An 11,472-nucleotide genomic window follows, 5' to 3' on the forward strand; every position below is an offset into this window, starting at 1 on the left:
TGGCCACCAAGGTTACGTCAAATCCTCCGCTCGTTTCAGAAGGTGCTATTATTAGATTTTTCATTTACAATACATTGTCCCAAGTATTCATATAGAAATTAAGTCCAGGATCATTATACTATAGTTTTTTCATTTAATTTATATAATTATATGCACACATTTTCAAAGTGGGTACAACAGATGAAAAATTCAGTAGCTTTAGATGGGTGTGACACTGTAAAATACAGTCCCTTTCATTCTTAAATACGAGTCTCATTATATTCAAGCGAATGTAATGACTCGGCACCTACCATATTTGATCTCTTGTTTCACCTACCATTTTGTCCAGACAAACAATTTTCTATTATTTTCAATTTCAAAAGCCCACCTACCTTTATACCATATATTTTATTTATTCCTGAATTATCTTATCAACTGTTACTATTTTAATGTAATTATCATTTATCCAACTACAGCCCTTAAAAAGCAATAGACAGTGCCTCTTTTTTTCTCTTTTTAATGCCATTTATTTATTTAAACCGATAATATAAAATACACTGAGAAATAGAATTCAAAAACACTTTCAACCAACAATTCTAATAATGAATTTGTGAAGTGGAATTGGTCCACGGCTATCCCAACGAAGGAAAGAAATGATTATTGGACCATACCATATACTCGACGGTAGCAAATCTTAAAAGTACAAATCCAAACAAACAAAATTATTATTTTAATTCAATACTGGTAACGAACAATGAACGTGCCATGTTGTGATTGGCTGATTCTTGTCCTAATCCGCAATTAAGCATCAACTTAAATTCAAATAATCGTAATAAAGAAGTTAAAACCGGAAATTAATTATATAAGTAAACAAAATCTCGAACAACAACACTGGTTCTAGCAATAGCAAAGAAAGAGAGAAGAATCTCTAGAGACCTATATAAAAACCCTAATCTCTCTCTCAGAGATCGGCCATGGCTTCCTCTAAAGATCGCGAAAACTACGTCTACGTCGCCAAGCTCGCTGAACAGGCTGAGCGCTACGACGGTTAGAATTCACAGCACTTTTATTGCTCTTTCTGTGTGTGTTTTAATTTTTTCGGCTGTTTAAAGTCAATATCGATTTTAGTTGCTTTGATTTTGATAAAGTTCAAGGAAGGGAAAGTTAGTTGATTTTTTGTGTTTGCGGTTTTTTTACTTTTAATTGTTGAAAAACACTTAGAAAAAACTTGAATTGATGTTATTGAGTGTATTTTGGAGTTATGCATGGATCAATTGTTATACCTTTGCCCGATTTGACAAGAGATATCGCCTGAAAATAGATTCTTTTTTAGGCTCCTTTTATCTGATGCATACTACACTATTCTTTATTAGGATCTGGATTAAAATAATTAATAACAAAAATTGTAGCCTTTTTTTTTTTTAATAGAAAATAGCTTCTGGAAAGTTTTTTTGCCTCGATGAATTTCACCTGTGTTTCCGTGTTATGCTATGGTGAATTGCTCTCTGCAGTAGAGTGATCTCTCATCTGAAGATAAAATCTGTTTATTTGCTATATGTCCGTATGTATAAATTAGAGAATTAAATCTTGTTATTCTTTGATTTATTTGTACCTGTTTTTTTTCCTGGACAATTGGGCAGAAATGGTGGATGCAATGAAAAATGTTGCAAAGCTTGATGTTGAGTTGACCGTTGAAGAGCGCAACTTGCTCTCTGTTGGGTACAAGAATGTGATTGGTGCTCGAAGAGCATCATGGAGGATACTCTCATCAATTGAGCAAAAGGAAGAAGCAAAAGGAAATGAAGTGAATGCAAAGCGGATCAAGGAGTACAGACAGAAAGTTGAATCTGAGCTCACAAGCATTTGCAATGATATTATGACTGTCATTGATGAGCACCTCATCCCTTCAGCATCTGCTGGTGAAACATCTGTGTTCTTCTATAAGATGTGAGGGATCATACACTGCCAAGGTTTTGGTTGTGTAATGTGTATGTCTGTTTCCAGAGTTTGAGGATTTTGTTCATTGATGCAGGAAAGGAGATTATTACCGATATCTTGCTGAATTCAAGGTTGGTGATGAAAAGAAAGAGGTTGCTGCTAATTCAATGAAAGCATATGAGGTACTATTGAACTCTTAATAACTTTTTACAGTCATGGTTTGAGTGTGTAAATAAACTAATGGTCACTCCCTTCTCTTTTTCCTGATTTATTTTGAGTGAACTATAGTATTGCCGCATTGTATAATGTTTCTCCCATTTGAAGTAAAGTTTATTTCTATTTTTATCTATTTGCAGAAAGCTACAAGTGCTGCAGAGGCTGATTTGCCTCCTACACATCCTATCCGATTGGGTTTGGCATTGAATTTCTCAGTCTTCTATTATGAGATCATGAATTCCCCTGAAAGGTTTGTAAGAAGCTCTTCTCGCTGTAGTTAATATAGAATTCTGTTCTTGCATCTTTTTGTTCGACATAGAAGCTGACTTTTTAATTCTCCCCTTGTTTTCTCAGGGCTTGCCACCTTGCAAAGCAAGCTTTTGATGAAGCTATTTCAGAACTGGACACCCTGAATGAGGAGTCGTACAAAGATAGCACCTTAATTATGCAGCTTCTTAGGGACAACCTCACTTTATGGACTTCTGATATCCCAGAAGATGGAGGTGATTTGTTGAGGACTTAGTTGCAGTTAAACTTTAGTTCAGATGTGTGATTACTCTTTGATAGTTTCGTTGATGAAGTTTTATGTTTTCTGATAGTTGCATCTAGATTTGGCTCTCTTTTTTTTTTTTCAAGTATGATTTCTTCAAATGATATCAAGCTTCATTTGTTTTGAGACTTCTTGCTTATACAGTTTTCTATATTTTTACCTTATTTGATTGTTTTAAGGTATATGGATTTTGTGTTGTTTGTTCTCATGCGTGTGATAATTTGTGGAGACTAGTGTTTTTTGTGTTATGACATATTTGCTATGTCATCTCACAAAGAGTAAAACTTGGATATGTGGACTGATTTAATAGAATGAGATGCAGAAGGGATACAAATTTGCTATCTGTGAACTTGATGGAGATGATTGATTTTTCAATGTGCTATATGTTTACGTGAGTTGAAGTTAATGAGTGGAGCTCTGAGTAAGGTTTCATTCCATTAATCAACTTTCTAGTCTGCCACACTCGAGTAATGGGAAAGCCAAGTCAATCTTCTTCTAATGTGCACAAAAAAAGAGTTGGATGCAAACAAACTAGGCTTAAGAGTTTGTGATCCATGACAAAATCACCATACGATCCATATGTATATAGATACACTTATAGGTATATAGATACACTAATAGATAAAATACGTACATATGTAATCAGATTCTAATGTCACAAATCTTACATTTGAATTATGCATCTATCAAACTTATCATATGGAGAAGTGGCTCGTTAAAATGAACTTGAGAATATTTAAAGTATCAAATCTAAGAAACCTTGGGTTGCAGGTATCAGAATTAAAGTCCAATCTATCTCTGAGTCACAGGCTGATAACCACCCTAGATCATTGATAAAAGAGAAAATATGAGAGGAAAATGATGGGCATGGACCAACCTTGGTGGTGGAAAAGGAAGAAAGTACAATTATTGAGGACTAAATTATCACCGGATGTGTGCGATCTATATTTTGTTTGGAGAGAGACATAAAATGGTATTGCCATCAAGAGTAGCTATGTTCACTTCGGGGGTTTTTGTGATTGGCTCATGTTGTAATACATGTCAATACTCTTTCAGTAATGTGGTGAAAATGCTAGCTGATGATTGAATGTCTACATAAATCTGATCCTAAAAGATGTTAATTTGTGCGTGTGTAGAAGCATTCGTAGAAGACTGCTCTCCTAAAGAGTCTTTAAATAAACAAAATTTCCTTTCTGTGTGCAAAGTAATTTGTATTTGCCATTTCAAACACATACATGCCAATGTATTAACATGTGAACATTATCCCACTTATTTTCTTTTTCCATTACAACACTCCAGCATCTTCTGTCTAATTTCCTCTTATTTGTTACTGTAACAGAAGATGCCCAGAGGGTGAATGGCACTACCAAAGTTGGTGGGGCAGAGGATGCAGAGGTGGGTTATACTCGTTTCAAAGCAATAATTATTGTTGTTATTTTTCACTGTTTGACATAATATTTTTCCTTTTGTGCAGTGATGAATTGGAGCACCTTGGTCTTGCTACGTGTTTGGGTGGCAAGGGACAAGACTTGATGGTCAATCTAGCATTTACTTAAAAAGTCCCCTTGTTTTTCGCTTGCTGTCTTTTTCTTTTTAAATTGCCATATTATGGTGTGGTTTACTGTTAGCATGATATGTCCAAACATGATGATTGGTCCTACTTGTACTCATCCAAGCGTTTACTTACTGTGATGGCGAATGGAGTGTAGAGGCTTGGCCTGATTACTCTTAAGGTGTTTCCCTAATTTGATGTAAATGCCACAGGAGCATTCTGCTCTTTGGGTTTCCTCTGTGCTGCTTATGTTTGAAGTTCGTTGAAACTGCTTGCATCTTCGATTATTATTATTGTTCGCTGTGATATTGTTCCTATGAAATGTGACACATTCTAACTGGTGACGGATTGCATAAGTCCTTGCAATATGGCTTTGGAGCTTTTGAGCATTATTAGCCTTAAGGATTGCAATGATTGATGAAGATGATTTTGAGTATGGAGTTGATCGCAACTGGTCCCTTTCTTTGCAGTAGATGAAGTAGCGAGATTGTATGAGCAAAAATGAGTTGGCAGCGGTGTACTGGAGCTAACAACACGGAAACCTTAGCATGTAGGCTGTGTACAACATTATGGATTGAAGTCCACACAGCTATGTTACACTCCAGTGCCCACTATGACAAATTTTCATATCGAAGTCACACTCACACTTGGCTATTGGAGTCATTCATTGAGAATCATTCTGTGTTTGAACAGTTTGTGCTTTCCATCATCTGTTGTCTGATACTGAATCTAAGCTCGTAAGTCTTCGCTGTTTTGGAGCTTCTTTAATATTAACAAGTGATACATTTTCAATTCTGGAGGAATAGGATTTGACAAAGTTATGTCTAATCAATTTAAATTAAATCAACCGGTTTAGACATATAAAGGGTGATGATTGAGAAGCGCAAAATTGCTAATAAAGTAGTTTCAAATAACAAGAAGCAAAGCCAAATAGTATCAACTTGATGATTAAGTTTTCATATACGAGTATTGGATTCAGCTCTAGTCCCTCACTTCTCTGTTTCTTTATTTCTTAAATTCAAAGGCTAATAAAAATCTGCTTCAAAGAATTATCAAGGTACTCATTCAAATGTTAAATCATTTTCCGAGTTTTTCTTGTCTTTATAGTCTTGTTTTCCCTTTGATTGAATAGGAATTACACAGCGCTGGTGGCTCTATATTATATCCTTGTTGCTTTATAGGTGCTATTTAGCCTTTTGATCAAATGCAATGGCAAACATTATTTCGAATATTAGTCCATTTGAACCATATCTATTACAATATCTACATGCTAATATAATATAATAAAATAAATAACACCTTCGTTATTTTTTATTATATACGAGTAATATCATTAAACTAATTTTTTATCAATCCATTTCCGTATGATCAAATTTTTATTTGTATTTTAAAACTCATTAAAAAAATCACTTACTGGATGTAAGGGAGAAATGAGAGAGTTGCAGAAGTAGAGAGAATTTTGAGTTTAGGAAGAAGAGAAGTATTGACAAGGAAGTAGAGGATTATTATTATTATTCACTGCCAAAATAAAAAAATGACATCCCTTATAAATAGAGTCTCATCTATAAGCAATCCTTCTTACTTTAGGAAATAAAATCAAACATTCTCTTTACGTCAATTACATGGGAAATTAAAAATAAATCATCCTCTAATTAGTCTTCAATCTTCCCTTTAATCCAGCAAGCGAGCTGGCATCCTCAAATTGCGCTTGGGTCTTGTCACAACACCATCCGAAACATCTGCTAGCTGTTGAGAAGAATTGGCTTAAGGTTGTAGTTTTGTTACATTCCCCACCCCATGAGAAACGGCCTTGTCCTCAAGGCCATCAATTAGAGCATCTTCCCACAGTTCCCACGAAGCATCTTCTAATGGTAAGTGTTCCCATTGAACCAAAACTTCATGAACAGGCACACCTTGACGCAAAATGGTCCTTTCCGACAAGAAGGCTAACGGCTTATGACAAGGCTTATTGGCATCAGAATCTTCCGAAACTGGATGGATAGTTGTAGTTGATACTCCATAGAATGGTTTGAGAAGTGAACAGTGAAAAACTAGATGAGTATGAGATTGAGCAGGTAACCGAAGTCGATATGCCACAGAACCAATTCGTTCCACCACCTCAAATGGCCCATAATATCGAAGACTCAATTTGTTGGATGACGGTGTCCCATAGAAATTTGACGATATAGCTGTAGTTTGAGCAAAACTTTGCTGCCAACCTCAAAAGTAACCTCCTTGCGATGCTTATCTGCTTGAATTTTCATTGCAATTTGAGATTTCAACAAATTATTACGAAGGTGGGAGAGAATTTTATCTCTACTACGCAAATCATGGTCCACTGCTGCAATGACACTCTCACCAGCACAATTATTGAACAAGGACGGAGGCTTCCTTCCATATGTGATTTCAAAAGGAGACATACCAACGGATGTCTGAAATGATGTATTATAATGATATTCAGCCCAACTCAAAATCTAAGACCAGCGGCCAGGTTGTTTATGCACAGAAGACCGAAGGTATTGCTGAAGACAACAATTCACCCTTTCAGTTTGCCCGTCGGTTTGTGGATGATAGGCCGAACTAAATTTTCATGTCGTCCCTTGTAATGTGAAAAGAGATCGCCAGAAGTTACTGACAAAGATTAGATCCCGGTCACTTATAATCGAATGTGGCATGCCATGCAACTTGCCCACCATATCCCAAAAAAAAGGAGCAACTGAAGAAGCAGTGTAATGAGTCGGAAGAGCAACAAAGTGAGCCTCTTTCGAAAAACGGTCCACCACTACCAGGATTGTCGTGAAGCCATTAGATTTTGGAAGATGAGAGATAAAGTCCATAGAAAGATCTGTCCAAAGCATGTTGGGAGGAGTAATCGGTTGTAGCAAACCAAATGGAGAACGGTTTGTTGGTTTGCATTTTTGGTGGCACATTCTTTTACAGACTTTTTGACGTCCTTTTGCAATTCAGGCCAAGTGAAAGACATATTAATCCGTTTAATTGTGCGGCTAACACCCGAATGACCACCCTGTAAGGAAGCATGAAATTCCTGACAAAATCTTCTGTATGAGTACAGAATTAGGAGGAATATATATTTTACCTTTGAACAACAACAAATCAACAACTAGCTTCCAATTTGAGTACGCACTGGGATTAAGTGGGAGTTCAGAGATAATTTTATTTAGAGCTGCGTTTTGAGATATTTCCTTTTCAGTGTAAGCAAGTCATCGCTTGTTGGGTAGGAAAACACAAGGAACTTACCCATTGAAGTGGATTCATTACACTCATGTGCCCTTGACAAAGCGTCAGCATCGTGATTTGAAATCCCACGCTTGTACACAATAGTAAAACGAAACTCCAATAATTTGGAGAGAAACTGTTGTTGCTCCGGTATCTGAATTGTTTGGGTCATCAAACTGTGCAAACTCTTATGATCAGTACAAATAACAAATTATGTACCCAATAAATATTGACGCCACTTTGCCACGGTAGACGTAATGGCAAATATCTCTCTAATATATGTTGATTTGCCTTGCATCATTTTTGATAATTTTCTGCTGTAGAAGGCTATGGGGTGATGGTTTTGCATAAGAATTGCTCCAATAGCAACCCCTGAAGCATCTGTTTTGAGTACAAAGGGTAAAACAAAGTTTGGTAGTGTTAAAACGGGTGTGTTAACCATTGCTTCTTTGAGAATTAGAAAAACATTTCTTGCATTATCTGTCCAAATAAAACCATCCTTAGTCAGAAGGTCCGTAAGAGGGGCAAACGTAATGTGTAACACCCACATTGAGGTACGTAACTCTACTTATATCTTAATGCCTTCAGTATTACTTTTTCCAAGGTGAAAGAAAGAAATTGACATTTTCACTTTTCGCGACGATAATGAACTCATTGCCCAAATTCGTGTGTCAGAAATTTCAGACTTCGCTGACGCAAAGAAAAACGTTTGCCGGGGCAAAGAATTCTCTAGAATTTTTGAGAAAATTCTGGAAAACTTGTTTAAGGGCAAAATGGCCATTCCATCCATAATTAGTTGAAAGTGTGGGAGTTAAAAGAAGTAGAATGCAATGGAAATGAGGACATTGTTGTAATTGATTAAAGGGCAAAGATGAAATTTCTTAGAAAGTGCAAGGGTAAAATGAGAAAGTATAAATAATATTATGTGTTATTAAGGGTTCAAGAGATGAAACCCTAGCCACTTCTACCTCCTTTCACGCCACCTTCATCCCCAAAAGCTCTCAAATTTTCTCCAATTACTTTCCAAGGAAATCCATAAAATTTGGTTCACTTTTGGTAGAATTTCAATCCTAAGCATCCATAGATAAGAATTCTTGCACTAAAGTGTGAGATTAAATTTTTAAAAATGTTGAATTCTTATGGTTTATATGCTTAGGGTTTAAGAGAAGGGGAGTTGTATCAAGGGAAGACTAAAGTGCTTGTGTTGCTTACATCTAAGGTAAGTAAATCCAACCCTAGTTATGATTTGAGCAATAATTGTGTAAAGAGATTCTTATATGTATGTATGTGTTTGTATGTTGAGAATTGTTGATGGAATTGATGATGATTGATGGTTAGAATTCAGCCATGAGAAATAGTGTTTATGTATGTGGTGAATTAGTGGAAGTTTTGATGATCTATGAAAGAATTGGAGTAGAATTGTAGAGTGTGAATTCCTGGCTAGGTTTGAAGTTGATTTTAGGGAGTTTTGCTCCAAATTTTGGTGGCTTGAGAGAGATGCAGAAGTGTAGCCAATTTGGTGTTTGTATGTGTATGCAAATTGTTTGATGAAATATCTAAGTGAAGTGCATGCATGAATATGATAGCTTGTTATCTTGATATGAGTTTGTAGATGATAGAGAATGACATGTCCACATGCCATATTGCATTCTTGCATTTAAACATTTGAATTTAGAAAGAATAACAAGAATAAGCCCATCTACATGCATACATACCTATATGTGAACACTAAAGAACAAAGAGAAAGAAGGAAAAGAAAATTCTTATAGATTTAATTATTAAAGAAAAGAAAAGAAACTGAATTCTTATGTTGTTGTGATGGGGAGCCCGTAAGTGATAGAGAAACAGAATAGCCCCACATGCAAGCCGCCTTCAGTGAGCGGCCTCAGAATAGAAAGAAGAATTTGTACAGTCCGTTAGAAGTGCATGTGGATGAGGACTGTACGCAGAAAGAATTTCATAATACACTCACACGGCCAGGGTTCCAAATCCATGCCTCAACCGAGTCCGATCAGCAAACCAGAATAGAAGGGAAAAGAAAGATAGAAGAGAAAGAAACAAAGAAGAGAAACACAGAAAAAGAAAGAAAACAGAATCACAGAAAAGAAAATGCATCTCCTATGCATTTGTGCATATGCATTATGTCATTTCTACTATCCAGAATTAGTTTTACTAATTATGCTTACATGTCAATAAGTAAGAAACTAGAATCTTAGAGAGAGCAAAGAAGAATAGAAAAGTTTGATGCAAGGAAAGAAATTAACAATATGAGTAATGGAGGAAGAAGGGTAGCGTAGTGGGTTTACTTACTGAGCAATTAGTGCTCACTCCGTTGATTTCACTGTTTTTGCAGGTAATAGATGAGATGCGATCGGATGGAATGTCAAGAAGCGGAGGAGTTTCACAACACTGTCTGATTGTTGTAATAACTGCTTTATACTACTGTACTCACAAACCACATACAATAAAATAAAGGTACATTAATAAAAATAGTTGGGCCCAAAAGTTTTTTTTTTTCATTTAATATACATAGTCTTTACATAAATTTAGTATCATTTACAAAAGTTCTTAAAAGTGTGGTGGACAGTGTAACTACTCTCTCTCGTCCGCTGACGTCCATCCGACTACGTACTCACCTGGAACCTACAAAAACATATAAACAACGGGGTGAGCACAACTAATGCTCAGTAAGTAAATCCTCTACTTGTCTATCCCCGTAACGCTTTCTCTTAATTCTTTCCTTACACTGTTCTTTTCTCATTTCTGTTCTCTTTCTGTTTCTGTTTCTCATATTCTTTGCTATACACCCTCTGGTGTATGTCACGGCCTCATCTTACCAGAGGCACGGCCGGGAACTCAACCCGCTTTTTGTGACTTTACTCTTTACTCTTTTCTCTTTCTGTCCTTTCTATACCTTTATTTCTCATTCTTACTCATTGGAATATCACGGCCTCATCTGACCGTAGGCACGGCTGGGTGCTACCACTCTACGTGACTTCTGCTCATTTCTCTACCGATCGGATTTGGTCATGCATGGATTCGGAACCCTTGGCCATGTGAGTGTACATTCTTTCTCTATATCTCTTGAATGTCACGACCCTTTCTTACCGAGGGTACGGCTGGAATCTCGTGTTCCACTCTACGTGACGGTCACGGCCCCATCTTACCAAAGGCACGGCTGGGGATCACAAAGCACCCACTCTCGTGACTCTACTCATCACGCACGAGTTCCCCATCGTATAACTTATTCTATTCTCTTCTTTAGCTCTTAGAGTAGCTTGTGCACAAGGTCTCTACTCTTTCTCTAGCTACTCATCATAATGTAGCTTAACTCTTAGAGTAATTCTCTACTCTTTCTCAATTTTTTCTCAAGTTCTTTCTCAATGCACAATTAATGCATATGGATGGTTCATGCCTATTAATGCACTTAGGAATGCCAATATGCAATGTTGCAATAATTAAGGTTCATAACTCATTCTCATGCTTCTCTTAGGTATTTCATCAAATAACTCATGTGCATAACAAACTCTTCTCTAACTACAACTCTATTTCTCTTTTTAACCATCCAAAATTGGAAGTAAACTCCCTTCCATGGGCATAATCCCTTCCATAGAAGAACACTCCCAAAATATATACTCAATCTCGTCTAACTTCATCTCAACTCATCACACATTCACACTTCTTATAAAGGAAAAGTATCCAACAACTCAATTTGAATACTTATCTCAATTTAATTTCTCAACAAGTAGACATATATCTCTACTCAATTTCTCAAATACATACATAAAACATGCATACATCATTTCTACTAAATCTCTACTCAAAAGAATTCTCAAATCTCAACTTGGATTGGGATTTACTTACCTTGTGATGAAGAACTCTCACTAGTATTTCCTTTTCCTTTGCTTGCTTGACTTTTCTCTACTCTTTAAACAATAAAACCATACAACTTTAATATACAAAAATACACAAAACCTCACATCCAAAGCAAGAATCCTTA

The 11,472-nt window shown here is 36.2% G+C and overlaps 1 protein-coding gene across 2 annotated transcripts; it reads left to right on the forward strand.

Moving 5' to 3' along the window:
* Positions 1-835: 835 nt before the first annotated feature.
* LOC116143103 (14-3-3-like protein D) lies at positions 836-4,541 on the forward strand. 2 transcript variants are annotated; one of them, XM_031428514.1, is made up of 7 exons: positions 836-1,026; positions 1,620-1,926; positions 2,012-2,099; positions 2,274-2,383; positions 2,488-2,636; positions 4,026-4,078; positions 4,158-4,541. In XM_031428514.1, exons 1-7 carry the CDS (start codon positions 954-956, stop codon positions 4,158-4,160), a joined length of 783 nt encoding a protein of 260 aa, XP_031284374.1. In that variant the 5' UTR covers positions 836-953; the 3' UTR covers positions 4,161-4,541. The 2 variants fall into 2 exon arrangements, with proteins under 2 accessions (XP_031284374.1, XP_031284372.1); XM_031428512.1 differs by having other exon boundaries at positions 838-1,026; positions 4,023-4,078.
* The last annotated feature ends 6,931 nt before the right edge of the window (positions 4,542-11,472 follow it).

The sequence above is a fragment of the Pistacia vera genome, unplaced genomic scaffold, assembly GCF_008641045.1.
Source record: "Pistacia vera cultivar Batoury unplaced genomic scaffold, PisVer_v2 Contig426, whole genome shotgun sequence".
NCBI classification, from domain to species: domain Eukaryota; kingdom Viridiplantae; phylum Streptophyta; class Magnoliopsida; order Sapindales; family Anacardiaceae; genus Pistacia; species Pistacia vera.

Bases quoted from the DNA above. Each gene is read 5' to 3' on its own strand.
- LOC116143103 (XM_031428512.1), top strand. From the start codon at position 954: ATGGCTTCCTCTAAAGATCGCGAAAACTACGTCTACGTCGCCAAGCTC. The intron at 1,027-1,619 runs GTTAGAATTCAC...ACAATTGGGCAG, and splicing joins ACAGGCTGAGCGCTACGACG to AAATGGTGGATGCAATGAAA. The intron at 2,637-4,022 runs GTGATTTGTTGA...TTACTGTAACAG, and splicing joins TGATATCCCAGAAGATGGAG to AAGATGCCCAGAGGGTGAAT.